Source organism: Anolis sagrei, chromosome 5, assembly GCF_037176765.1.
Source record: "Anolis sagrei isolate rAnoSag1 chromosome 5, rAnoSag1.mat, whole genome shotgun sequence".
NCBI lineage: Eukaryota > Metazoa > Chordata > Lepidosauria > Squamata > Dactyloidae > Anolis > Anolis sagrei.
Window position 1 is genome coordinate 156775380 of NC_090025.1, and position 27958 is coordinate 156803337.

Consider the following 27958-nt stretch of genomic DNA (forward strand, 5'->3'; position numbering starts at 1 on the left):
TAATATTTCCAATAGGGCGGGAAACGATAGGAGTACACTGATTAGATTCCGAAAAGCCACCAGAGGTTTGTGTTTCTGTTTTGGCACAAAAGAAAAACAACCAAGTTTTGCCAGGGGGATACAAAGGATTTTTGATGAAATGGGGAACTATAGTGCCTGTAGAGATCGTTTCTTTCTCCATGGTACATACAATTACTCATACCTTAATGACACTAATAATCTCTCGGATTTTCTAAATGAGTCCGAATGGAAAGAGATATATCCAAATTTTCAATACACTTCCCAAGTAAGAATCTTTCCGGACCCTATAAATGTATGGTGGATAAGAGATCCCAACTTATGGTTTTTCTTTGATAAATGGGCTACTAAATACCATCCTGGGAAATATCAGTGTGCCGGCATTGGATACCTGACTTTCCCAGTCCGGGTTCTACACCTCACAGGAAAGATATCCACCGGACCCCGAGCACGGAAAAAGAGGACAACTTACCAAACAGGGCCCCTAGGGGCAGGGTGCTCGGACGAGGTTATAATAGGACAAGGTTTGTCCTACTCAGAGGGGGCAAGGGTGATTGGAGGATTACTCACTGGGACTCTGACGCTCGGGTCCTATCCAGGGATCATCTCTCAGGAAAATAGGAGGAGTATTTTAGGCCTCACCTGTAGATTGGAGAAGAGTGTGAACGCCACTGGGGAGATTGTAAGGGCCTTACAGACTGAAGTTGAAGAGTTAAGCCAGATGATTATGCAGCAAAAGGTAGCTCTAGACTATTTGCTGGCTGCAAAAGGAGGTTTCTGTAAGATGGTGGGGCCCCAGTGCATAGTTAGGTTCCATAACCTGAACTCTACCATTAAGGATGATCTTGAAACGTTACACAACTTAATAAATGACAATGTAAAAGAAGATCTGAGATGGTCCCCCTTCTCGTGGTTAACCGATTGGTTGCCCTCAGGAACATGGATAAAAGAAATATTGATGATTTTTATGCTAGGCTTGTTTGTATTTTTCATCGTACTATGTTGTTCTCCCATAGTTATGCAAATGTGTACCAAGTATATGATTCAGACCCCAACGGTGGAAAAAGTTGCTATGTTTCAACCCAGTAAGACTTGGAGGGATCCATAAAATGTTTATATTGTTTTACTCAAATGATAATGTCATTTTCACATTTGTAGAATTGTTAAGATGGTTGTTTGATATTTCATTGTGGTCTACTGGAAGCTTTTCCAATTTCCCTAGAAAATTGGACTTCCGAGGTCGGACGGGTTTTTGAAAAAAAAAGGGGGGGGAATAAGGTGGAACTACAAAATGGAAGTTGGGGAAGTTACCAGTACTCATGGGATAGGGGGCAGTATGGGGTTAGGGAGGGGCTTGGCAAGGGTGGCAGGTGGTGATTGGATGTTTGGGTGGCAGGGGATGATTGGATGTTTATTAAACTGCACCACAACTTTGAACCAATGATTTTGTTCCGGGGCGGTCCTAAACCGAACCCCTTTGACTGTATAAAAAGGCCACATGGCTTGAGGCCTGTATCGTTTCCACCAGGCGCCATGTTGCGTAGGAGGCGACCCAGGCAGCTGCTTGACTTCTAAGTAAACTGCTTTCTTGAAAGAACCTGACTGCCTGTCTTGTTGTTCCTGCGCCCGCCGATTTGCAGCCTAGGAAAAAGATCATCCACTTCACTGTGATAATGCGGCATGTCTCATTAAGAGCCACATCCACTGTTTTAATGTGGTGAGATGTTTTCCACACTGGCATGCATATTCATCAGCAGAGTAGCAAAGCGCAAGGGCAGATGTCTTCACTCTGTCTGGTTGTGATCCACAGGTTGTGTCAGTCAGCTTTCATATAATATTATTTCTCTCACCCACTTTTTTTATAGCCAATCAGTGCTTCTTGTAGGTTAGAGCACAGTCCAGAGTGACTCCCAGGTATTTTGGTGTGCTGCAATGCTCCAGTGGGATTCCTTCCCAGGTAATCCTCAGGGCTCGAGATGCTTGTCTGTTCTTAAGGTGAAAAGCACACGTCTGCATTTTAGATGGATAAGGAATCAGCTGGTTTTCCCAATAATAGGCAGTAAGAGCACTTAAAGCAGTGTTTTTCAACCTGGGGGTTGCCAAAGACTATCAGAAAACAGTCCAGTACTGTTTCAGTAGTGCAGCGTTTCTCAACCTGAAGGTCAGGACCCCTGGGGGGGTTGTGAGGAGGTTTCAGAGGGGTTGCAAGACACCATCAGAAAACATATATTTCTTTTTTTTTTTTTTTAAAAAAGCTTTTTATTGAATTATATCATAGGTAAGTAAAGAATGGAACATCAAAAGTGAGAACAATTTTTGGATAGAAAAGCTTAGAAAAAGAGAGAAATTGGTAAAGAGAATGATTAAAGAAGGAAAAAAAGAAAATAAAGTAAGAAAAAAGGTTACATAAATGGTTTGACTTCCTTCTATTCTTCGGTGGCTGTAGAATTGTAATAGTTAGCCTTCCGAACGGGCAAAATGCAAAATCAGTCTAAGCATCCCTGTAATTTTTAATCTTCTTGTGAGTATTATTTTAGTCATATTAAGTCAATATTTAATTGCTTAAAGTAGTTTTTAACCAGGCCCCAGTTTATTTGTTTGTTTGGAAGTCCTTGGTTGGGAGTAATCCAGTAAGTAAACTTGTCCATGTTCATTACCTCCAAAACTTTCTTCAACCAGTCCTCTTTTTTAGGAAGAAAACATATATTTCTGATGGTCTTAGAAACCCCTTTGGCAGAGAAGGCTGAAGATCTCTCCGCCTGTCCTTTTCTTCCTTTCTAGAAAAAGCCGGGGAATCCTTCCACCAAAAGCCCTCTCCTGTGATTGACTGGCCTCTCAGCCAAGGGGAGGGCTGTTTCTGAGACTACAAGCAGGGGAGGGGAAAGCAGGCGTTCTCAGCACATGGCAGCGTGGTGTGCACTGTGGATGAGGGAGAGCGTTCGAGGCTGGAGGGAGGCTTGCACCAGCAAGTCTCTTCAAGGCATGGGAGTTCTGTGGAGGAAGTTTGTCCCAATTCTATCGTTGGTGGAGTTCAGAATGCTCTTTGATTGTAGGTGAACTATAAAACCCAGCAACTACAACTCCCAAATGTCTCTTTTCCCCATCTCCGCTAGTGTTCACATTTTGGCATATTGAGTATTTGTGCCAAGTTCGGTCCAGGTCTAGCATTGTTTGAGTCCACAGTGCTCTCTGGATGTAGGTGAACTACAATTCCAAAACTCAAGGTCAATGCCCACCAAATCCTTCCAATATTTTCTGTTGGTCATAGGAGTTCTGTGTGCCAAGATTGTTTCATTCCATTGTTGGTGGAGTTCAGAATGCTCTTTGATTGTAGGTTAATTATAAATCCCAGCAATTGCAACTCCCAACTGACAAAATCAAACCCCACCAGTTTTCAAATATGGGCATACTGGGTATTTGTGTCAAACTTGGTTCAGTGAATGAAAATACATTCTGCATAACAGATATTTACATTACAATTCATAACAGTAGCAAAAGTAGTTATGAAGTTGCAACTAAAATGATGTTGTGGTTGTGGGTCACCACAACAAGATGAACTGTATTAAGGGGTTGCATCTTAATGAACCTCTTGAGTGGTCAATATTTTCAAAAAGAGAAGTAGATAATCTCAATTTAGTCATAGCACATGTATATTTTGTTGAGATAAATCTATTAGGAAGGTCGAGAAACACTGGAGCAGGCAGAGTATGCATCCCATCTGAAATCCTGTGGTTGCCTCCCTTAGAATTCTGTTATGAAGTAGCAATGACAATAATTTTATGGTTGGGGATCACCACAACATGAGGAACTCTATTAAGGGGTCGTGGCATTAGGAAGGTTGAGAAACACTGACCTAAAACTTCAGAGAGCTTCTGTTCAACCATTAGCCTAAAGGTAATTTTATACATTATGCAGATGACACCACTTTGATAGCCGAAAGCGAGAAGGAGCCGAGGAGCCTTCTAATCAAGGTGAAAGAAGAAAGTGCAAAAGCTGGGTTGCAGTTAAACATAAAAAAACCCAAGATGATGGCAACAAGAATGATTGACAACTGGGAAATAGAGGAAGAAAATGTGGAGGCAGTGACAGACTTTGTATTTCTAGGTGCAAAGATTACTGCAGACGCAGACTGCAGCCAGGAAATCAGGAGACACTTACTTCTTGGGAGGAGAGCAATGTCCAATCTTGATAAAATAGTGAAGAGTAGTGACATCACATTGGCAACAAAGATCTGCATAGTTAAAACCATGGTATTCCCCGTAGTAAGCTACGGATGTGAGAGCTGGACCATAAGGAAGGCTGAGCAAAGGAAGATAGATGCTTTTGAACTGTGGTGTTGGAGAAAAGTTCTGAGAGTGCCTTAGACTGCGAGAAGCTCCAACCAGTCCATACTTCAAGAAATAAAGCCTGACTGCTCATTGGAGGGAAGAATAGTAGAGGCCAAGATGAAGTACTTTGGCCACATCATGAGAAGGAAGGAAAGCTTAGAGAAGACAATGAAGCTGGGGAAAATGGAAGGAAAAAGGAAGAGGGGCCGACCAAGGGCAAGATGGATGGATAGTATCCTTGAAGTGACTGGATTGACCTTGAAGGAGCTGGGGGTGGTGACAGCCAACAGGGAGCTCTGGCATGGGCTGGTCCATGAAGTCATGAATAGTCGGAAACGACTGAACAAATGAATTTTATACATATTTTAAATAATTTTGTGCATGAAACAATTCTTGTGTTCACTGAACCATAAGAAAGCAGAAGTGTCAGCCATCCATGTAGACGGAGTACGGATAAAGGCTGCTCAATTTGTTAGGTTAGCTTTGGTTAAGTTAGGTTAGCTTTGGTTAGGTTAGCGTAGCTTTGGTTATGTTTTAGGTTAGCTTTGGTTAGCTTAGCTTGGGTTAGGTCTGGTTAGCTTAGCTTTGGTTAGGTTTGTGTTCACTGAACCATCAGAAAGCAGAAGTGTCAGCCATCCATGTAGACGGAGTACGGATAAAGGCTGCTCAACTTGTATCTGGGTTGATTTCCCTCTCAGAAGTGCGCATTAGGCGAAGTGGATAATATCCACGGGAGTTTTTCACATAACACGTGTGCGTTTTGTCTCTTCCATAGCGCGCTTTTGTTTTGTTATTGTCCTTTGTGGCGAGAGATTAATTGCGCTTAAAAACCCTCTTTTAACATCAATGAAAAAGGGTCCTCCCCGGCCGAGCACCCACTCCCGCTTTGGAGCCTTGAGGGAGGCTGTTGTGGTGGTGGTGGTGGTGGTTGCCCGGGGCGCCTCTTCCTCTCCCGCCTGAGTCGAATTTAAAACTGCGTGACCAGAGCTCGCGCAAGGTACGGATTGATTGTGACGCGGCCCAGTGCGCGCGCGCGCACACACAAACAAGGCGAGCGGCTCTCCTCTCGGCGACGCAACCAATCCCAGGGCCGCTTCTCGCGCGCGGCAGCCAATCGCGGCGCACGTTATTGGCGGGCAGGCGAAGCCGTCCGTTGTGTGTTCTGTGTGAGCGTTAGGCGAGGGGGGCCGACCCTTCGCGAGGTTTCCTTTCTCTCCTTCCGCCCCTCCTCTCTTCCTGTCTCTCCCTCCCTCCCTCCCTGGGTGCACTCTTTGTTGGCGGGCCCTTCTCTCTCCGAGCCTGACGATGCCCGAGTTCCTGAGCGACCCGTCGGTGCTCACCAAGGAGAAGCTCAAGAGCGAGCTGATCGCCAACAACGTGAGTCTCCCCGGCGGAGAGCAGCGCAAGGACGTCTATGTGCAGCTCTACCTCCAGCACCTCACCGCCCGCAACGCCCCGGGGCCCCCCGCTCAGCCAGACTTCTCCAGCGACGAGGAGCGGGAGCGCGCCCCGGCCGCCAGGAACAGAGGAGGAGGAGGAGGGGGCGCGGCTGCAGCCTCCGCAGGCCGGGTAAGAAGCGACCCCCACCTCCCGCTTTCCCCGGAGCCCCCCTTCCTTCCCCAAGCGCTGAGGGGGCGGCGGAGTTTTCCCGCTTTTCTCACAGAGGGGGCGGCGCCATGTTTGGTCACTTGAGGGGAAGGCAAGGGAAGAGGAAGGGCCTCCCTCAGCCTCACTCGGGAGGCACCGTTTAATGCCTTTCAAACTCCCACAAAAGCGCGCGGAAGAAAAGCCCTTCGTGTGCCTCTGCGGTTTGGGATATTGCAGACATGGGCCAACTTGGGGTGTTTTGTACTCCAACTCCCACCATTCCTAACAGCCTCAGGCCCCTTCCTTTCCCCCCTCAGCCGCTTTGGAATGTTGAGGCTGGCCAATCAGAAGCCACACACAAATTAGTAGGTCGAGATAGCTCATACTTGGGCCCTCCCTTCAGGTGTTTTGGACTTCCATTCCCATCATTCCTAACAGCCTCAGGCCCCTTCTTTTTCTCCCTCAGCCGGACTTCCACTCCCATCATTCCTAACAGCCTCACGCCCCTTCTTTTTTCCCCTAAGCCGGACTTCCACTCCCATCATTCCTAACAGCCTCACGCCCCTTCTTTTCCCCCCTCAGCCGCTTAAGCGACTGAGGGGGAAAAAGAAGGGGCCTGAGGCTGTTAGGAATGATGGGAATGGAAGTCCAAAACACCTGGAGGGAAGGCCCAAGTTGGCCCATGCCTGATCTGCATCAGGGCCTCAAGTTGGTCCCAGGGTTTCCACCTGTGCACACAGAAGCCACTTTCTTCAATAAGTGTTTGAAGCAGCATTAAACGGTCAATGAAGATGGTGGGTCCTCCACTCGCTGCCTGCCTCCTCCTCCTCCTCTTACAGGCGTGTCCACAAGTCCCGCTCAGAAACGTTGAACTTGGTGGGCGTCCTGCCAGCCAGCGTCAGGCAGTTTCACTTCTGCAAATCTGCAGGAAGGCGTGCTGCCCTTGGCCTTCTGCCCGAGCGATAGTCTCGCCAGCCTCAGGAGACCTCCCGAGTAAATCTACTTCCAACTCCCACAATTCCAGCCAAAGTTTGTCCATGCCTGATCCACACTATAGAGCAGGCATGGGCAAACTTCAGTCCTCCAGGTGTTTTGCACTGAAACTCCCACAAATTCCTAAAAGCTTACCTACCGGCTGTTAAGAATTTGTGGGAGTTGAAGTCCAAAACACCCGGAGCACCAAAGTTTGCCCATGCCTGCTTTAGAGTGGCTCAGTGTTATGAAAACAGTAGGTTTGTAGTCTTCTCAGGCCAAGAATGTAGGCACCTCACCAAATGGCAACTCCCAGGATTCCATAGCAGTTAAAGTGGTCTCAAATTGCATTTTTTCTGCAGTGTGATGCACTCCTTATTTGTCAGGAGTGGGGATTGCTTCCAAGTACCCTGTTATTGTACTGTGAGTAATTCTGGAGGCCAGACTTTGTCTCCTCTGCTTTATAAACCCACCAGGTGACCTTAAGCGAATCACACACTCTCAGCCCTAGGAAATCCTTTGGCCCTCCGCCTGGGAGACAGGCTCGCCTTGGATCCTTGCGCTGCTGGGGAAAGCCTGTCAGGAGGCGGCTCGCGTTGCGGATCTGAAACACCAAGTGCATCAACACCAGGCATGGGCACACTTTAACCCTCCAGGTGTTTTGGACTTCCAACTCCCACAATTCCAGCCAAAGTTTGCCCATGCCTGATCAGTACTAGGGCATGCTTGCTGTAGAGTGGCTCAATGTTATGAAATAATGGAGATTGTAGTTTTACAATAGCTTTATCTTTCTCAGCCCAAGAGTGGGGACCTCACCAAACGGCAACTCCCAGGATTCCATAGCAGTTAAAGTGCTCTCAATTTTTTCTGCAGTGTGATGCATTCCCTGTTAGGCAGGAGTGGAGATTGCTTCCAGTACCTTGCTGTAGTGCTGTGAGCAACTCTGGAAGCCAGTTTCGACTGCCTGCGCCTTTTTAGAAACCCACTGAGTGACCTTGAGCAAGTCACACACTCACAGCCCTAGGAATAATTGGGAAGTGATTGAGGATGCACAACAACATACCTACTTCTTTCAAGCTCCTCTTTTGCTGTTCTCTCTATGGGTGCATAAATGGCATCCTGTCTCTATATAACTCCTTTAAAACACGCTTAAATTATGTTTCAATCCATCTGAAGGAGCCCCCAGTGGTTTTGGCCTTCAACTCCCAGAAACCACAGCTGGTTTACCAGCTGTTAGGATTTCTGGGAGTTGGAGGCCAAAACATCTGGGGACCCACAGGTTGAGAACCACTGGGTTAAAACCTTGTGCTGGCAGGACTGTTGACCAATAGGTCAGCAGTTCGAATCCAGAGAGAGCAGGTTGAGCTCCCTTTATCAGCTCCAGCTCCCCATGCTGAGTGATGCCTCCCGCAAGGATGATAAAACACCAAATATTCAGGCGTCCCCTGGGCAACGTCCTTGCAGATGCCCAATTCTCTCACACCAGAAGCGTCTTGCTGTTTCTCAAGTCGTTCCTGGCATGAAAAAAATCAATTTGAAATACTTCTAAATTTAAAAGGCACAATATGGTTTTCAGTTTTCTTTGGTATACTGTTTTTATTGTTGCTGCAAGGTACATTATTTTGATTTACTTTGAGTAAATGAAATGGAAGGAAGGTACTTGTTTTTCTTGCTAAACAGTAACACTTTCCTTTGTTGTGTATCATATTGAATCATAATTTACTTAGTTACAAAGTACTTGGTTGCAAGCATTGTCCCTCCCAGAATAAGCTATCTGTATGTCTTTTCAGGATTTGAAAGTTGTCAAACCCGCTTGTTTTACGTGTCAAAAGTTCAGTTTCATTGCATGTTTAGTTTTGGAAAACTGAACAGTGTAGTGTTTAAATATAAGAATATTAGTTGATTTCTTGGGCTCATCAAAGGTGGCCAGAAGATTTTCATATTTGTTTGAAGAACTGTGCTGAAAAGTTATGGTTTAGCTACTTAGTGAAACCTATGATGAAAGCATTTGATCAAACAGAAATGTTACTGAGGAACAACCCACAAATATATCTGTTATTACGTATCTAGGGCAGGATTCCAAAGTTCTCTTTTTTAGTTAGTTCCATTAGCTGCTTCCCCCCCCCCCAAAAAAAAAAACAAAACCTCACATTAAAATCCTGGCAACATGTCAGTTTAGACGAAGCATTTGCCAAGAGAATTCCTGGTGTCTGAGACTTGATCAATTTTCTAGAAATGTTCAAGGAGATCGCCAGTAGCTTCTTTCAGAAATAAAAGGAGTTTAGCAGCGCCTTTGAGACTAACATATTTCAGCATGAGTTTTCATAAGATTTCAGCCCACTTCAGATGCACAAAATCAGTACAAAATTACTGTAATGTCACAGGTATTGAAGCAGATACGTAATGATGCAAGTAGTGGCATAGGCAACACTCCATTATAAAGAAGCATCCTAGGCTTTGGTAGTCAGGATTTATGTTTTGTAGAAATAGCACTTTGATATATCTTGAGATGTGAAAGTTGCAGTCCTTTGTGGTTACATGGGAATAATTCCTACGATACTTAAATTATTTCTCAATATTTGTTATATAATAATTTATCCTCTGATTATCCAGTGGCTACTATATGATATACAGCAAAAGTGGTAAAATGTCATTGAAGACAGTCAAAGTAATTATAATAAATAGGCGTGTTTTGGATGTATTCCACAGAAACTTTGCTTTATACTTGTGGTATCTGAAGATAGGCTGTCTGCATTATTGCTTATAATGAAACTTGATAACTTGAATAAAATGTGGAATACACTACCTGTATAATGTTTAGATAAGATAACGGTCTGTGTTTTCTGTATGGACTTGTATAGCGGGGAAACGAAAATTCCAAAAACCACTTATTTTAGGGTGTGATAAAGAGTGGCATTCTCCTCTGAGTTTCAAATCTGCTTAAATTAATTGCAGCTGGCCCTCTGTATCAACAGATTTAATAATCCATCACTCAAAAATGTTGTTTTAAAACAATCTAAAAGGCAAACCATGATTTTGCTGTGTTATATAAGGGACACAATTTTCCTTATACCATTGTATATAATAGGATTTCAGCATCCACATATTTTGGCATTCATTTTGGGTGGAGTCCTAAAACCAAATTCCGTAGATTAGGGGTTGGCTCTATGTCTATTTTCTTTACAGAACTGTTTTTCATTCTTTTTTTAAACGAAAAAGTGCATTTTTAAAAAATTGAAACATTATTGAGGCACAACATAGAAGCGAAAAAATTATGCATTATCTTCCTCCCAGTCCTCCTACTGGTTCATACCTTTAGTCTGTATGAAGGTATTTAATGCAGCCACACATGTAGAGTTATGACAGAAAAGAGTTTCTGGGCTTTATAGATAGAATGATACCATTAATGTTGTAGTCATTTCATCTGCTGTTTTGACAAGATAACATCAGATAATTTGAGAGTCAGAGCAACAGGAATAGGCAGAGCTAGTTATCTGGACTGTGTCTCAGATTATTTTTGAAAGTGCATATTTGCTGCTGTGTAGATACATTGAGAATTCTTTCCCTGCCCTTGTTTGGGAGTGCAGTTGAGAAACAGCACTGCCCCCACCCAGAAAACAACAAAGCATTTTCTGAAATGCAGTTCTCTGGTTTGCAGGCGGATGGAGCTCTTTTTCTGGTCTCAATTGGAGGAATGTGGTGTGTATGTGTGTGAGAGAGGGAACATTCCCCCCCCCCCCCCAGTTAACATCCAACTTACAGGGCACATAATTAAGGGGGGGGGGGGGTAAGACAACAGAAAGTGAGAGAAATCTACCCATAAAGAAATTCACTCCTGGAAGTGTTATGGGGAAAAGGTGTCTCCACCGAAGCTTAATCACCAATCCTTGTTTCCACAACAAGCCACATTTTCCAAATTCAGTTATCACGGGGACAGAAAGTGAGGTGAACAGGGGCACAGACAGCAAAACAAACACCAGGGGTGCTAACCCATCCCTATGCTATCCAAAGCGTGTGTGTGTGTGTGAGAGAGAGTGAGACAGACAGACAGACTGGAGTTATACTGTAAAATGTTCTGATTTACATACAAATTCAACTTAAGAGCAAACTTACATAACCTGTATTGTTGGATACTTGAGGATTGCTTGTATACAGGATAGAACAGATGTTCCTAAACATTTTGCGTTTTGTCTCACACAAAACAATGGTTTTATTTATTTACTAAATAAATGTCCAGATAATTTTTGAAAAAAAAAAAACCCAAAAGGTAAAAGGTTGAGGAACTTTGCACTTTTTGATCAATGACTCAAAGTTTTCTAGTTAGTAGTGCAAATATTATAATGCAGGGAATGACTCCTTTGTCTTTCCTTTTTTTACTTGAGTCTTAATTGTACTCAGATTCTTCGTCTCCTGAGCAGCAATGGATACACACTGGAGGGCAGTTTTAGAAAATCCGTTTTTTCTTTCTTTTTCTGTTTTGTTTCTTTGCTTCAAGGAAATTTGGTGTTCATCTATATGTATTATCAATGAAATATGATGCCGATGAAAATGTATTTTATAAATTGAATGTGACTTCATAGTTTAACTTCAGAAAAAAAATGGTTTTTGTGTTCTTTTTCCAAATCTTGCTGAGATTGTTTCATTGTTTTAGTGAGCAGATGACCTGGTTGTTGGTTGCCTCGCTAGCTAGTAGGTTGGCAACATGTTGGGGTAGTTTAAAATCAACCTAAGTTTCTAATAATGTAATCTAAGAAGAATAGATTGCAATAGTCTATATCAGGGGTCCTCAAACTAAGGCCTGGGGACCGGACAGAGCCCTCCAAGGTCATTTACCCGGTCCTCGCTCAGGTCAGCCTAAGTCTGAAACGACTTGAAAGCACACGATAACAAAAACAACAACAATCCTATCTCATCAGCCAAAAGCAGGCCCACACTTCCCATTGAAATACTAATAAGTTTATATTCATTAAAATTGTTTATCATTTTAATTATTGTATTGTTTTTAAGTTGTTGGGTTTTTTGCACTACAAATAAGATATGTGCAGTGTGCATAGGATTTGATGTTTTTTTCACATTATAATCCCGCACTCCAACAGTTTGAGGGACTGCGACCTGGCCCTCTGTTTAAAAAGTGTGAGGACCCCTGGTCTATATGTTAGGGTTTCTAGGTTACACTTCAAAATAAGATGAACTCTTGGCCAAATAAGGTGTCATTGTGGTTGCACCATATGCCCTATTCTTTCTCCAAAGGCCTTGAAAGCATTTCCATCCAACATTTCTGTATTATCAATTCATTGAGGCTTCAAGAAAGAACCTGCCCCCTTTCTTCAAGAAATGCACTGCTCTACTATAGGAAAAGCTCTGGTCTGCTGTCTTTGTTGCCCCCTTCTGGCTCATGCATGCAAGCATTCTAGCTTGTTTCCTAAGGGCACTGCTTAGTTTTGCATTTTTTAAATTCTATGCTGCAATAGCTAATTTAAATACAAATGCAAGGTTTACCACAAATGCAAGGGGTTAACAATACAATTCATAAGTAAAATTATGCTCAACACTTCTGACCATAGTGTAAAAATGGCAAATAGGGTGTCACAAGGTTCTTTCACAGACCCAGTGTTTGAGATCTTTGTAATTGGGTTTGCATCAAATTTGCAAATAGGTAAGATTTCAGAAGACAAAATTGGGATTCAGAATGACCTTATCAGGTTAGATAAATGGGCAAAAAGAGACAAAATATTTTAACAGGGGTAAATGTAAAGTTCTGTAACTTGAAAGAAATAATCAAATGTGACTTGTCATTACCACCACTTGGCTGAATACTGTTGTGTTTCTAGCTACAATTTACATTGCAGTTTATGACTTAAATCCATATACCTTTTGGAAGCACACTGGTTGCTTTCTTGCATTTTCACTCATGAGTGTGACATGATTCTTGATCACTGCCCACCCATAAATGGAATTGTTGCAGGGCTTGTGAGTGAGAGCCTTCTCAGACTATAGGCTCGAAATGCAAACTTGTTTGAATTGATTGGATGTTATCAATTCCTTTTATTATTGTTTTTGAATGTATAAGTTTTGTGTTACATACTTGGTTTTTAAACTATTTTATTGTCGATGACCACTTTGATAACAATTTTTGTCATAAAGTTAAGCAATACATTTGGTTTGCTGATGATTTAGTAGACATCAGAGAACAATTTCAAACCCACTTAATTGCTTCTGCATTTTTACATTCCCTAGTTCACTTGAAACTGGCTTCTCCCACAGGAATACCTTCTCCATAATGAGATAGAGAACTGGGGTGCCAAATAATTAAGCCCCTTTCCTCAACTTTTCACAGTGTATTGGTCCCGCCTATGGACACAGGAGTAATCTTCCCATAGACATGTGTTTTGATGAGACAGAAATGCAAGAAAGCAACCAGAAATAGGAATATAATTAACATTTTAATAGTACAGAACTATTTTAAATCATACAGGATGGAAAAAGTATTTTGCCTAGTTATTGTACTAGTGATACTCATGCTGGACTACTTTAATGCAATTTTCATGGCTGTTTTAAAACAAATTTTAAATGCAGAAAAGAATGCAACTACTTTTACTATTGATATGGGGCAATACATTCAGAATGTATGAGTTTCAGTGTTTCAACTTTGAACAGATTTTTGCCATGTTAAACTTGTACAAGTTCTTCACCTGTACCTGCTTGTCTACAGTACATATACACCAGTTGAGACTCTTCTTTAGCCACCTTCAGTGCTGAATTAGCTGGATAATCCATATGAGAGAGCATTTCTATATTGGTCATAGATCTCAGCAGTGAGTGCCTAAAGAAGCCCACCTGTCTTTGGGGTTTTTTTTTTTTTTGCTGCAAATGAATCTTACATTTTACGGTCAGACTGTGTGTTTGGTATATTCTTTTTTATTTGGGGGAGTGGAGGTATACTGTTAGTAATGGTTTAAGAAAGATGTCAGAGATGGATTTTGCAGAAGGAGCTGATGAGAGAGAGAGAAAGATATGAAAGAAAGGTGAAGAGAGACTTCAGAATTTGTGTAGGGATAAAAGTGCAGGAACGCTCCTTGTTCCTCATTTTGTTTCAATAGCCCAGTTAAAGGAATACATTAGGTACATTTTTTAAAAAACCCATTGCATTTGTTCCCCAATTTTCTCCCAAGATGGGTTCCAAGGTCATTTGCAATAACAGTAAAAAGATTTAGCTACCTTAATTTAAATAGCTTAGTAATAACAATATATTTAAAAAAAAACATTAACAGTTAAAACCTTTCAAATATAATTATTGGCTAAAGAATAAAACACAACATGACACTTTTTGCACACACTCTACAGCTCCATAATTAAAATCTAAAGGCCTACCAGAAAAAGCCTATCTTCATCTGCCAGCAGAAAGGGGTGGGTGGATACTGGATTTTCTACAGAATAGAGATTATTGAGAGTAGCCGTTGAGTTGCTAATGTGAAGGTGGTGGTTTTTATTTACTGATATATTCATATTTTTAACAACTTAATTCCACAGTACTAGTAAATCTTTGCTTCTCTTACCCTTCACAGAAAGTAACAAAGAAGACAGACAAACCAAGAACAGAAGAACAGGATGATATAGATGTAACAGAACTCAGCAATGAAGAACTCAAAAATCAGCTTCTGAAACATGGTTTAAATCCAGGTCCAATTGTTGGTAGGTTGATATTCTGAAACGTTACATAACCGAGTACTAAGAATGGGATTAAGATATTTCTATTTTAGTCTTTTTAGTAAGATATGTGTATACTTTAAACATTTGCTATTCTGATGGTTATATAAAATGTTTTACATAGTGTACTTTAAGCTTGAATATATTTACTTCCATGCAATGAATCACACTGACCCCTGTATTAGCACTACATTGTGCATTATTAACTTTACTGCTGGCAGGATTCATAAGTGCATACTGACTTTTATGGACAGATACCATTCACTTAAAATTATACAGTGCAAAAAAATTATCTCCAGTTAGTAGGGTACAGAAAAATGCTGATTTTTCAAATTCATCAAGGTATATAAAAGATTTTCCATATGGCTCATAATGAGAAATGAACTTAAGTGCCTGACATTAATGATGGTATGAAATTGGTGATTATAAAAATGCTACTTGGGTGTACTTTCTTGGATGTATGCTTTGAGTTTCTTAAAATAAAAAGCAAATATATAAAATATAATAATTACAACAACAATAATAACACACATTGATGCAGTGTACTCCTGGGCTGCTAAAGTAACATGTGACACGATTTAAGAAAATGGAGTAAAATGGTCTCTGCTGCCCTTTAGTATCACCACCGACCACCTTTTTTATACATTACATATATGAACAAATACATATTTACATCTGTTTTAAGTGTGCTCTACTTATATTATTTGAATATTTTCTCCCTTTTTAAATTAGCTTTTACTTTGGTTGCTCTCTTAAAGTTTCCTACACTTGTGGTATTGATCAGTCTTAAAGGCTCTCCAACTTTTATAGGAAATACTTGAGAATTTTTTCACTAATTACTTTCAGCCAGAAGTGTTGCCTTCTAAGATCAACTATTTCTTTACTTGAAAACTTCTGAAGCAGATAAGCCTCGAAATGAAGCTTAGATATCATATATAGTTTACACCAGTTAGCTAATCTTGGTAATCAGCTAAATAAAACAATACTGTGGAATTCCTTGCTTTACCTAATAGAATTTGAACTTCTTGTCTATCGTAATATATTGTGTTCATGTTATCCTGCAGCCACTACAAGGAAGCTCTATGAGAAAAAGCTACTGAAGTTAAAAGAATCAGGACAAGACATAAGTTCTTTTGTACCCACTCCAGCAGTTTCTTCCTCTGCAGAAAACAGCAAGCAGAATGGAAATGATGACTCTGATCAATACAGTGACAGTGAAGAAGGTACAAACAAAACACAAGAGGGGTTAAATGTTTTGACAGCTAGGGAGCTGTTAAGATATCACTTTGACTTTGCATCTACTCATACTAAGATTGGTAATTGTAGGTTTGTGTACTTCCCCCTTTGCTTGACTTGTTTGTCATATCTCTTACTTTAAAACCTAATGAGATAAAAATAGAAATAAATAAATGCCCTTACCCTTTTTGGGAAGACTCAAAAGAAACCCAAGAGCCCCCCCCCCCCCCCAATGACACCAACAACCCTAAGGTAACACTTAGGTCAGAAGGAATGGCAGCATAGATGGACCAGAGAGTGTACATCTTGAGACTGATACATTTATATCATTGTGTTCCCCCCCCCCCCCCCCGCATAGTAGAAATATGCTTAAATAAATAATGTATGAACTTACTTACAGATCCTAAAACAGAGTTCAAACTTGAGAAAAGAGAACCACTGAAGGGTAAAGTAAAGGCTTCCGTAACACTCAGACAGAGAAGAACTGCTGAACATAACCAGGTACATTAAAATGGGTTTTGGTTTTTTTTTCAAAAACAGAAAGTGGTATATATTATGAAATATGTCCTTGAAATATTGGTGTACGTTTATTAGAAGATGCTGGATTCATCTTCAGCTACTAAATTATTTTTGTAATTCTGCATATTCAGCACTGCATAGAAAAAGGAAAAAGTATCATTTCCAGATTGTTTAGCAGTATCTTAACTATTTTAGTTAAAAAAACACAATGGCTATTGATTGTTACCATATTAGATATTGAAAAGAGGGAATTCAAAGTAATTGTGATTATGTTAAAGTAATGGTTTTCAACCTGTTACTTTTGATGACATATTAACCCTTCTCTGTACTAACTTTTCAACATTGAGTTTAAGCTTTTTTTGTTCTTTGCTTTACCAGACTTTCTTCCAAGCAGTGGCAATGTATGAAAACTGGTGGCAGTCAAAACTTGTTCAGAATAAAAACTGTGCCCTCACTATTAATCACCTTTACTTACTTTCAATTCCATCATCATGTTGTGCACGTGTGGCTGTGTAATGTCATTGCTACTAGTGTCAAGGGTTATTTTTAAAGAAAAGTAGTCCTGAATAAAAGGTAACAAGAACAAGCTGGCCGTGCACTAAATGTTTTCAGAGCAAATGTACAAGACTCCAGAAGGGGGGAGTGGGCACCAATATCTCAAAAAAGCAGGACAATTTAATAAGTGGGAAAGTGTATTTATGAAACAAAATTCTCACTTGTTTTGGTACAACCCTGTGTTCAGCATTGCCACCAACTTGTACATAGCTAGCAAACTACCATTTTGATTAGGGATGTTGTTTAGCATAAATTATAGGATGTAAGCAGCACTGAATTTAAGGCTATGTCCAAGAGTAAGTATACACATGTTTTCCAACCAATATTTCAAAATACTTTTGGTTAACCTTTCAAGAATTTACATTATATGAAGCAAATGAGTAGTATACAATTTAATATTCCTGGAAAGTAATCTTGGAGGCAAAGATGAAGTACTTTGGCCACATCATGAGAAGACAGGAAAGCTTAGAGAAGACAATGATGCTGGGGGAAATGGAAGGAAAAAGAAAGACCAAGGGCAAGGTGTATGGATGGTTATCCTTGAAGTGACTGGCTTGACACTGAAGGAGCTGGGGGTGGTGACGGCCGAAAGGGAGCTCTGGCGTAGGCTGGTCCATGAGGTCACAAAGTTGGAAGCGACTGAATGAATAAACAACAACAAACCTTGGAGGCATATATTTACCATACGTATTACTCATTTTGCTAGAACAAATTTGAAAGGTAATTTAAAGATTTGTAGATTAAGCTTTGGGTGTTTTTATTATATCTTATTATTGATTTCCAAAAACGTTAAAAACATTTACCATACAATATATAAAATTAAAGTCACATAATACATTTTAAAATAAATTAAAACATACAAAAGTTAAAAGATATACAATTTTTTTATCAGAAGCAATGTTACATGTTGTAGCCTTATGAACATCTTGAGGAAATCTTGTTGAGGGGGTTTATTCCTAATTACAAAGTTATAGGACAAACTGCCAATGTGTTAATTTTGTTTTGGGCTGGATCTTTACATATTAAGATTCTTAGGATGAGATCTGCATTAAACCAGAACTATCATTTTTATTAAAGCTGTTGAAATTGATTATCATATATAGAATAATAATTTTCTTATAGTATGGCCTTATAAATAAGCTTTGGAATCAAATGAATAGGTATTTTTAAATATTTGTCTTGCAAATTGTATAAATACCCAGAAAAATATAGATATTAAGAACCAATTGTTTCCATAAAATTGAAGAGGAATATGCATTGCTTATGCTATTTATCTTAAAACTGTTCTGAACTACAAATAATCTACAATTTCTACATAGCTTTGTTCATTCTGAAATTTATATTTGCTTTCTTTACTATATAGCATCACTGCAAACCTGGGAGTGGAATTATTTCTTCCAATATTTCTGTTCAGCTTTCCACCTCTTCTCTGAATTTTCATAGGCTTCAGTATTTTCTTTTACTATCTGATTCCTCTTCCATTTATTATGATTACCATGAAAGTATAATTGTAATCTTAAATATGCCAAATAATAGGTCCAAGTGCATTTGGAGATTTTATGCTGTATGTGACTAATAACTTGCTAATCATGGATTTCAGTGACCAGCTCTTAAGTATGTTTTCACCCCCCAAATTAGACCTCTTTGGTTTTATTGGATTTTGTTTTACATCAGTCTTGGTTTGCTTCATGAACAATTTAAGATAGCACTATATCTGAAATCTTCTCACTTTGTAAACCCTGTCTTCTAACTGGAAAAGTAATTTAGGCCTTGGGAGTGGTGGTGGCAATTTGTACTTGTTGACATCTTTGAATAGTGAGGGAGGGAAAGGAAGTACAGGCAGTCCACAAGTTACCAGCAAGATAGAATCAAAGAGTTGGAAGAGACCAGGCCTGTAGCCGGGGGGAGGGGGCGGGGGTGTTAGGGGTTCAACCCACCCACCCCAAAATTTTTCAGGTTAAAAAAAAACCTGGTTTACTCATGAATTTTAACTGGTTAACCAAATCCCAATGCTAAGTCTATGAGACGCAAAAAATTAAGAGTCCCTCCAGAATTGCAAGCACTATCTCAAACCAAGTTGGGGGGGGGGGGTGTTGAATGCTCTCATTAAGGAGGCCAGACTTGGTGGAGGTGGTTGACAGGGGCGAAGCTGCAAGCTTTTGAAGGCTGCCCTGCCCCCTGCTGTGCTCTTTGTTTCAACGTGAGCTAGGAGGCAGGTTTCAAACCCACCCCCCCACCCCCGAATTTTTTTTCTGGCTACGGCCCTGGAAGAGACCTCATGGACCATCCAGTTCAACCCCCAGTCAAGAAGCAGGAAAATCACATTCAAAGGACCCCCAACAGATGGCCACCCAGCCTCTGTTTAAAAGCTTCCAGAGAAGGAACCTCTACCACACACTCCAGGGCAGAGAGTTCCACTGCTGAACTCATAGTCAGGAAGATAGGCTCTGTATGTCTGTTCTTAAGTTGAATTTGTATGTAAGTTGGAATAGGTACATTTTTAAGTAGAATTCTAGCCATATACATACATATATACACATACACACATATATACATACACACACACACACACACACACTCACTAGTGCACTTGGTGTTAGTTTTTCAATCTGTGCCCCTGTTCAAAAGATTTCACCTCACTTTCTGTCCCTGTGATAATTGGATTTTGAAGAATTTGACTTGTGGAAACAAGGATTGGTGATTAAGCTTCAGTGGAGACACCTTTTCCTCATGATAACTCTTCCATGAGCGAATTTACCTTCCTAGTGGTAGATTTCTCTCATTTCCTGTTGTCTCCTGTTTGTAACTATGAGCCATATGTAAGTTGGATGTTTGTAACTCGTGGAATGCCTATATATGTGTGTGTGTATAGGTATTTGACATTTTTAATATTCCTGAATACTTGTCCATAAAACTAGGTACTTACTCAGAGAAGCATGTCACTAATATCTAGACTATGTTTCAGTTTATAATCATTGTGTGTTTCAATCAACTTTTCTAGAGAAAGAAGTTCTTTAGATGTATGGTCTCAAAGTAGTAATTTTTACACTTCATATTTGAAGTTCTATATTGAACACCAAAATGATAATATTTGTTGTTGTAAATTATTTAAGTATAGAATAAAGGAGGTGCCTTTTTCTTGTTTAGCCAGTTCTGATCGAAGCTTTTAAGAAGTGAAGTAGCATAGCAAAATATATAGCCTTATGTAGGGGGTCATCTGATGTAGGTTTACAGTGTTTATATATGTGCTAATTTGTTTGATGCTTAAATAGAATTATTCTCAGGATGAAGTCACTGAGACATTCTGGAGAAGTGGATCTTCCAGAAGTGGACTTCTACAGGCATTTTCTAGGGAATCTGCAAAAGTATCAAGACGAACACCACAGAAAAGGGTGATGCAAGGCTAATTTGCAATCTAGATTTTTATTTTCTACATTCCTAGGCCCCTAGTAATAACTGCACACTTACTTTTTATGTTTTTGCTTTTGTTTTTAAACAAACAGGTTGAACCCACAGTACCGTTGCCTGTACATGATGCAGGAATATCAAAGAGTACCCCCATATCTGATACTGTAGTGGCTTCAAGCAACAAGAGCCTAGTAAATGTAATGAATTTGCTAGATCTGGTATTCTATAATCTGCCTCCTCTTGGGGAAAATACCTTCAAACTTTACTTCATAAAATAAAAAAAACTGGCTTTCCTCTTCCTCCTCTTTTTCGTAAAGCTGTGCTTGTTGTCCCTTAGTTGGATGAAAGCTAAAAGCATAAGATACAGTATTTACTTAGATAATCTTCTCCTCTCTTAAGATCTTGTATGTGACATAAAATGCTTTTAATGGGTGGCAGTGCCTGTAAAATGTAAACAGTTGTCTTCTACCTATTTATAATGTATCACTTTAGTTTTGAAATCATAGTACAAAATTCAGAGGGTTGGATTCTTGTATATAAAATTCATGACTTTTTGAAGATTTTACTATTTTGTTAATTCTCAGTCTAAATAATTTGAATTTCAGCAGGTTTTCAGTAGATTACCTGGAAATGTCAAGCATGCAGATTCCATACTGTCAGTCACTGACTACTCAGAATTGTCCAGAAGATCATCAAAGAAACCATTGATGACAGCTGAAGTAAATGCATTCACCTTAGATTGTTGGAGAGAAAGGAGGGAGTTTACTTTTCATAAAAATAAATTTATATCTTACATAGCTTTCAACTTGGATGTGGCATGCTAACACATTTCTGATATAATTATTTCCTAACTCCAGATCACAATCTGTTTCTTGGTGTTACTTTTGCATGTACTGAACAAAATGATTTGGGAATAACTGAAGTGCTTAATAATTTAATATCTAACTCTTACTACATCAGATGTAGAATTTAGTGTGTTAGTTGAGGAGTAGTTGTGTCCTGTATCTTTTATAAAGCTTTTCTACTACTGTGTGACAGTTGTTACCTGGATAACAAATGGAAGAATTTAAAAACTCATAGCAGATGTGAACATGTTACAGTGACAGCATTAAACTGTCCACTCACAGGAAAATCAATATAAAATTAAGTAGTGTGTGTTTCATATTTAATATTCATTTGTTCAATTCAGATAGTGCTTTTTTAAAAAAAAATAATGTATTCAGGATGTTTATTATATAACATTTTACTTCATGCTGAAGGAACAAGCATGAATGACCAATCATTCATTAAACGAACAAGCAGATCAGTATAACCAAACTTTTAACCAACAGCTTCTTAAATTTCACTGATGTGCCAGCTCCTTCTGCAAATCACACATGGGCATGATTGTGCTTTCTCTTTCTCTCTTTCTTTCTCTCTAGTGCAGCTTTGTATTGTAGTTTATAAATATATCATTCTTATACTATCTGATGTCTTTTAGGTAACAGAGAAAACCTCTACAGAAGAAAAAAGATTAGAAAGAGATATTCTTAAAGAAATGTTTCCCTATGAAGTATCCACACCTACAGGAATCAGGTAATTATATTTGGAATATGCAGTAATTTAGTCTGATCAGTCTCTTAGATTAGTCACATCTCTTTTTTGCGCTTGCCACATTTGTGATTTTCATCCTGAAAAACAGCATTATGGGGCTGTTAAGGAATTTTATTGAGGCAAATATACATCTCCCATTTATTCATACCCTTCATTAGAAAGCATGGTTTTCTAAATTTCTAGACTTTTTAAAAAAATCTGTTGCTATTAATATTATTAAAGTAGATATTTTTACATGTACATCACATAAGGTCATCATGGATAAGTGCAAGAAGTACAATAGTTACTTGCCATATTATTGTCATGAAGCAAATGGACAGCCAGCATACCATGAACTCAATAGTACATACTGCATTGGTGGTATGAAAGGCTGATAGTTTATAACTGATACATTCTGATGGCAGGAACCAGGAAATAGTGGCCTTGCAAGTGATTGGTCATTAAGTGAGGGCCAGTAAATTCTCGCCTATTTTATTGTATAGAGGCCGAAAATATTAAAAGGCTTTGGTTTCAGCAAAGTACCATATTTTGTTTTTACCAGTGCAGGTCTTCATCTTGGTTGTTTCTGTATGAGATAACAACTGTTATTGGTAAATAATCTTCAGTTTTTAACTAATTACCTAAGCAAAAGCTGATGGAGGTAAATGAACATGAGTTAATCTCTATGCTATCAGTCCAAAAGCTTTGAAAACCTAAAAAGATGAAGATCATGGTATTGTAATGCATGTATAAAGTTTCTGAGATTGCATAAGGTCTTGGTAAGATGTTCCCTTTAGATTAGAACAATGTGTATATCTATATTGAACTTGTTCAAGGAAAATGAATATTAGTTACAAGTTTGGAACTTACTCTCCTGCAATAATTTCCAGGTAAAGTATATGAAAGTTACATTAGCCTTAAGTAAATATTATTTTTAAATTAACAGTGCTAGCTGTCGCAGACCAATCAAAGGAGCTGCTGGTCGACCTGTAGATCATGGTGATTTCCATCTGGATGAAACCTATTCATCAAAATACATCAGCAAATACGCTACCTCAGGTTTATCAAATGTCAAAACAGAGAAACCAACAGTTAAAAAACGCTCCATTCCTTTGTGGATAAAATTCCTGCTCTTCATTGTTGTTGCAGTCTTCTTGTTTTTGGTCTATCAGTCTATGGAAACCAACCAAGGAAATCCATTTTCCCAGTTAATTGGTAGCACTCCTGATCAAACGATAGATTGAGTAATTTTTCTTTTTTGATATGGCATCCACAATGTGGTTTCCTGTTTTTAACTGTAGAGATGTCTTCATTTTTCAGCTGTTCAGAGACTGCATACAGAGAAAATGAAAAGTGAAATAAACAAGACAATAAATGAGATGACTAACTTTTTTCAGAATTAGGAGATCACTTTCTGCCATAAGTAATATTTTTAGACGGCTTTGGAACTTACTGTAGGATTTATTTTTTTAATGTGGACATCATTACATTCATTTGAGATTGTATATTTGTTTTTGCAGCCTGGAAGCTCTCAAAAGGGGCAAAGTGATAGTAAAATGTGAAGATGTGTTTAAATGTTTTTACTTCATACTGAAAAAATGGTGTACTGAACTATTCTCTAACTTTGCCTGTTTCTAGGGGTGGGAAGAAGTAAGATAATAAAGGGAAATGCACTTGTGTGCATTTTACTTATACTGTGCAGCTACATTTAGTGTATTGTAGTTTTAATGAGAAATCCATCATTTTTTCTATAGGATGCTGTACCATCTTAATAAAGTGTAACCTATTGTATACCTTTCTGTATCTGTCTTAGTTTTACTGTAGTAACTTCATTTAAGCTTATCCTCTTTTAAAATCATAGTTACCTATTTTAGTGCTTAATCCTATAATTCCTAAACTGGCAATAGTTGTCCTTAGCAAGGCTATTTATTAATAAAATTGTGTGGAATAAAACTTACATAAATCAAGTTCAAATACTTTTTTTACTGAACAATTAAAATGATAAAAATCATAATTAATAACAAACTTACATTTTTAATCTTACTATGAAAAGGTTATGTTCTCACTCAAATCCTGCTATTTTTTCTTAGGTAAATTGAATGTTATATTTAAAATTGGGTTTTTTTCCTGGTTGCATTTTGTTTAATACTTTGTCAGCGTTCATATTCCAAAACATTTCCTTCTTATGGTATTAAAGGGGCATTTATTGTATTCCATGTGATGAACTAAGGTTAAAAAGTGCTATTTGTGGAGGCAGCCATTTTAGTCTGCTATAATTTGTTCTCGGTTACATTTTCAAATCAATTCATTTTTTACTAAATGTGGATTATTACAACTATTAAATGAATGTATCAGTTTGCAGCACATGTGGGATCTTGATATTACTGCATATTCTATACAAAATTGCAATAAACTTATTTTTAACCTTAAGTTCTAGTGTCATCAAAAGTTGGTATCAATACAGATAAATACTGTTTAATTATTTCTTCTGTCTAAAAATTTTATGTCATCCCATGGAGAACTGGGCTCAATTCGAAACATAGATACTGACAAGCCCAGTAGAATTTGTGGCTCTTACTCCTTAGAAAAGTGTGTAAAGGATTGTGGAATTAAAATTTCAAACAGGGCTCCCAATCAGTTCTTGCCTTCAGATGGTATTGGGTAGCTCCTGTGATCAAGCCACATTAGCTATGTATGCATGTTAAACTTGCTAGCAGTTGAAGGTGCAACAGCATCTGCAGGCCCTGTTAATTTTAAAGCACAGCTCAAAATCATGCAGCTCTCCAGATGTTAGACCACATGTCCCATCAGCCCTGTCGCTTAGAGCTAATGGCTGTGAATGTCAGGAGGTGCCGTTCAACAAGATTTGGAGAGCTACATCATTTTGGTGCTGTAAAAACTTCATCAACACTTCATTCTATTTATGTTCAATTTGTGAAGCTGCATTTGGGAGCAGAATTAAGCTTCTAATATTCAGTTTACTTAAGTGAGAATTAAGTAATAACTGCACAAGACTGTAAAGTAAATAAATATTTTATATATTTGTATGCTTATTAATGGACTTCCAAAAATCATGTACATTAATTTGTATTCCCAGCATGTAGTTAATTTATAGTGTATACAAAAACAAGTATTATACAAATCTCTGGAGTGCTGCTCTATTCAGCAGCTAGCCATAATTACTTATGCCAAAGAAGCCATTTCTAGAAAAGTGGTATATGAATTAAGGTTATAATTCTATGAAGATGGAATGGCTTTCTTTTATATATTCACATATACCATAAATCCCCCCTCCCCCCAAAAAAACCCCTGGGTTGATTTATACATAGATCTATATAGTACTTTGCTGTGAAAGCAGTCTAGGCACAACTTCCTATAAAAGCACCAATTCCGCCTTGTGTGTCACTGTGGCATGGAGGGGGCAATGCTTGTGTTACAGGTGGCTATGCCCAGAAAGCTTTTGAACAGTACATATACCCAAGTGAATTAAGAAGACTTTCCAAGCATAGCCCTCCTGTAAAAGAAGCACCAACACATCCTCTGTGCCCTAATTTAGAATGTCCAAGACTCCCACAATGGCATGCCAATACATTGTAATCTCAGCTTATCCACAGGTGACATGAAAGTCTATAATTTTGGACACAATGAAATTTCCAAAATACCTTTCTCTTTTGGGAAATTCTTATTGAAGTCTTCCTAGTTTCCCATTTGTTGAAGTTTAAGTATTAAAGTAATAGTTCTGTGCATATTAAGATGTATATATTTTGCTGCGTGAAAAACGTAGCAACCTCTAGTGCAAATGAGTAGCATGTAGACCTCCAGATGCTCTCCTCAACATTAGACATCATAATCAACAGAAATGGAGGGTGGCAGGTTGCCATTTAGCATTTGGGGGAACAATATATTCTCCATTATCTGTTCTTGCACCAGCAAACACTTAACATAATTTGATGAAAATATATGACACATTTTTATACTACCATGTATAGTATGATGAAATGCTTATTGAATATAGCTGTTTGATGCATTTAAAATACTAATTGCAATTTTAAGCTCAACTTTATGTAAAATAATTCTATATGACCACTAGAAGAGCACTCAGCGAATTAACAAACTGTTTTACTGCAAAGAACGAGCATGGAAATCAGAAGAGGTAGCATATTCTCACACAATTGCTTACGTTCAATTTAGCATGTTTATTGCTGTGAGTGTGATCTATTCCCCTTTTAATATCCATGTGCATGGTACTTCTGGCATGCTTTAAAAAGCGAAATGAATAATGTAATACTGTGATGTTATTTCCTTGTCTGTATCAAATGTGAGATTGATATGTTAGTGCCTTAAAGCAAATTTCTGTCCTATAAAGCAAAACTAGCTAGGAAGCATCAGACTGGAAAATAAATGTAAACCCATTAGCTACATTGCTGTCTCAATTTTTATTTCCTTTAATTTCACCCATGTTTCCTCCACACGTCACATTTCTTTGTCAGATCACCAAATTAGGTACAACAGCCACAGTTGTCAATATGAAAGTAAACATAGTCGAACTTGTAATTTAGTTTACTTCATGAGTAATAGAAGGAAGAACATTTGCTCCTAGGAAAAAGGGATCTGCCCTGACCAAATGCTCGCTCGCTCCTTCCTTCCTTCCTTCCTTCCTTCCTTCCTTCCTTCCTTCCTTCCTTCCTTCCTTTCTTTCTTTCTTTCTTTCTTTCTTGGTGTGTAGTTTAGAAAGAAGCTGACATTTTTTTGTAGCAGTAGCACAAGAGAAAGATGTTGGTTGGCTTTGAAAGAGTGATGTCATGTTAAAGCAGACTTGTTAAACACTTGGAAATGGACTAAAGCACAAGAGGTTAAAACTGTTAAATGTAGTCCACTCTGACTTTATAAGGATTATAAACAAAATATATTTTCATGCTACTGGGCATTTAATATCTACAAAATTGGAAATAGCTCACAGTTTGTGTAGGAAAAATAATGCAAAATAGTCCATTTCAAACCTAAAGATATAGCTTGCATATTTATTTAGTAGTACTATGCCATGTACATAAGTGTTCCTGAATTCCAGCCTGTTGGAAAGATTCCAGTGTGGATTGTTCAACATGGGCATAAAGGAAAAGATTTGAGTGACTCGGGTTTTAATAACAATTATAGGTAATTTTTATTGTATGTAGAAATAACCTTTCATCATTTGAAAAAGATTTGTTTTCATTCGTATTAAGTTGGTAGTATAGAGTACTATGGGTGTTTTGTGAGTAATGTATTTTTCATGTAAGCTGCCCAGAGAATGTCTGTTGGAAGATGGTGTATAAATAAATTGTTTTAACATCTGTAGTCTTCTTTAAGTGTTCAAAATAGTTTACATACATGACTAGCAATTCCACTTTCTATCATTAAGTGTGGTCATTAAGTAGATGCAAAAGACCTAAATTAAAAACTTAATTTTCTGTCTTTCAACCTTTTCTACTTCATAAATTGGTCTGAGGAAAGAAATACATTGACCTTTTTGTGTCAGTATAGTGTCCTTAAAGCAAAGATTGGGACTTTACCTATCTAGAATGAGCCTCTAGATCAGGGGTCCACAAACTCTTTAAACAGAGGGCTAGGTCACAGTCTTTCAAACTGTTGGAGAACCGGATTATAATTTTAAAAACATAGAAATGAATTCCTATGTGCACTGCACATGTCTTATTTGTAGTGCAAAAAATGCTTAAAACAATAAAATAATTAAAATGAACAATTTTAACAAATATAAACTTTTTTATATTTTTGTATTTTGTATTGTATATTTTGTATTGTATTTTAATGGGAAGTGCGGGCCTGCTTTTGGCTGATGAGATAGGATTGTGGTTGTGTGCTTTCAGACTTAGGTTGAACCTGAGCGAGGGCCGGGTAAATGACCTTGGAGGGTTGTATCCGGCCTCCGGGCCTTAGTTTGAGGACCCCTGCTCTAGATTATAATTTCCATGATCCCTTGTAAATTTAAGCCCTAACAAATTAGAATGCTAAATATTTCCTATCACTTGAAAATAGGGTAGCATATTTACACTTTGTTA

General features: G+C 38.6%; 1 protein-coding gene across 5 annotated transcripts; it reads left to right on the forward strand.

Annotated features, from left to right (window-relative positions):
- The first annotated feature begins 5465 nt into the window (after positions 1–5465).
- TMPO (thymopoietin) lies at positions 5466–26323 on the forward strand. Of its 5 annotated transcripts, none has more exons than XM_060777272.2 (9): positions 5466–5915; positions 14471–14597; positions 15677–15835; positions 16249–16349; positions 20207–20314; positions 20426–20527; positions 20936–21049; positions 21811–21905; positions 22849–26323. In XM_060777272.2, the coding sequence occupies exons 1-9, from the start codon at positions 5652–5654 to the stop codon at positions 23144–23146; spliced, it is 1368 nt and encodes a 455-aa protein (XP_060633255.2). In that variant the 5' UTR covers positions 5466–5651; the 3' UTR covers positions 23147–26323. The 5 variants fall into 5 exon arrangements, with proteins under 5 accessions (XP_060633255.2, XP_067325235.1, XP_060633256.2 ...); XM_060777270.2 differs by having other exon boundaries at positions 5467–5915; positions 20195–20314; XM_060777271.2 differs by having other exon boundaries at positions 5467–5915; positions 20195–20314; positions 20939–21049.
- The last annotated feature ends 1635 nt before the right edge of the window (positions 26324–27958 follow it).

What these genes read in the sequence shown, in the direction of transcription:
- TMPO (XM_060777270.2), top strand. Translation starts at nt 5,652, where the DNA reads ATGCCCGAGTTCCTGAGCGACCCGTCGGTGCTCACCAAGGAGAAGCTC. An exon ending in CTGCAGCCTCCGCAGGCCGG is followed by an intron (nt 5,916 to 14,470) that starts GTAAGAAGCGAC and finishes TACCCTTCACAG; the next exon opens with AAAGTAACAAAGAAGACAGA. An exon ending in GAACTGCTGAACATAACCAG is followed by an intron (nt 16,350 to 20,194) that starts GTACATTAAAAT and finishes ATGCTTAAATAG; the next exon opens with AATTATTCTCAGGATGAAGT.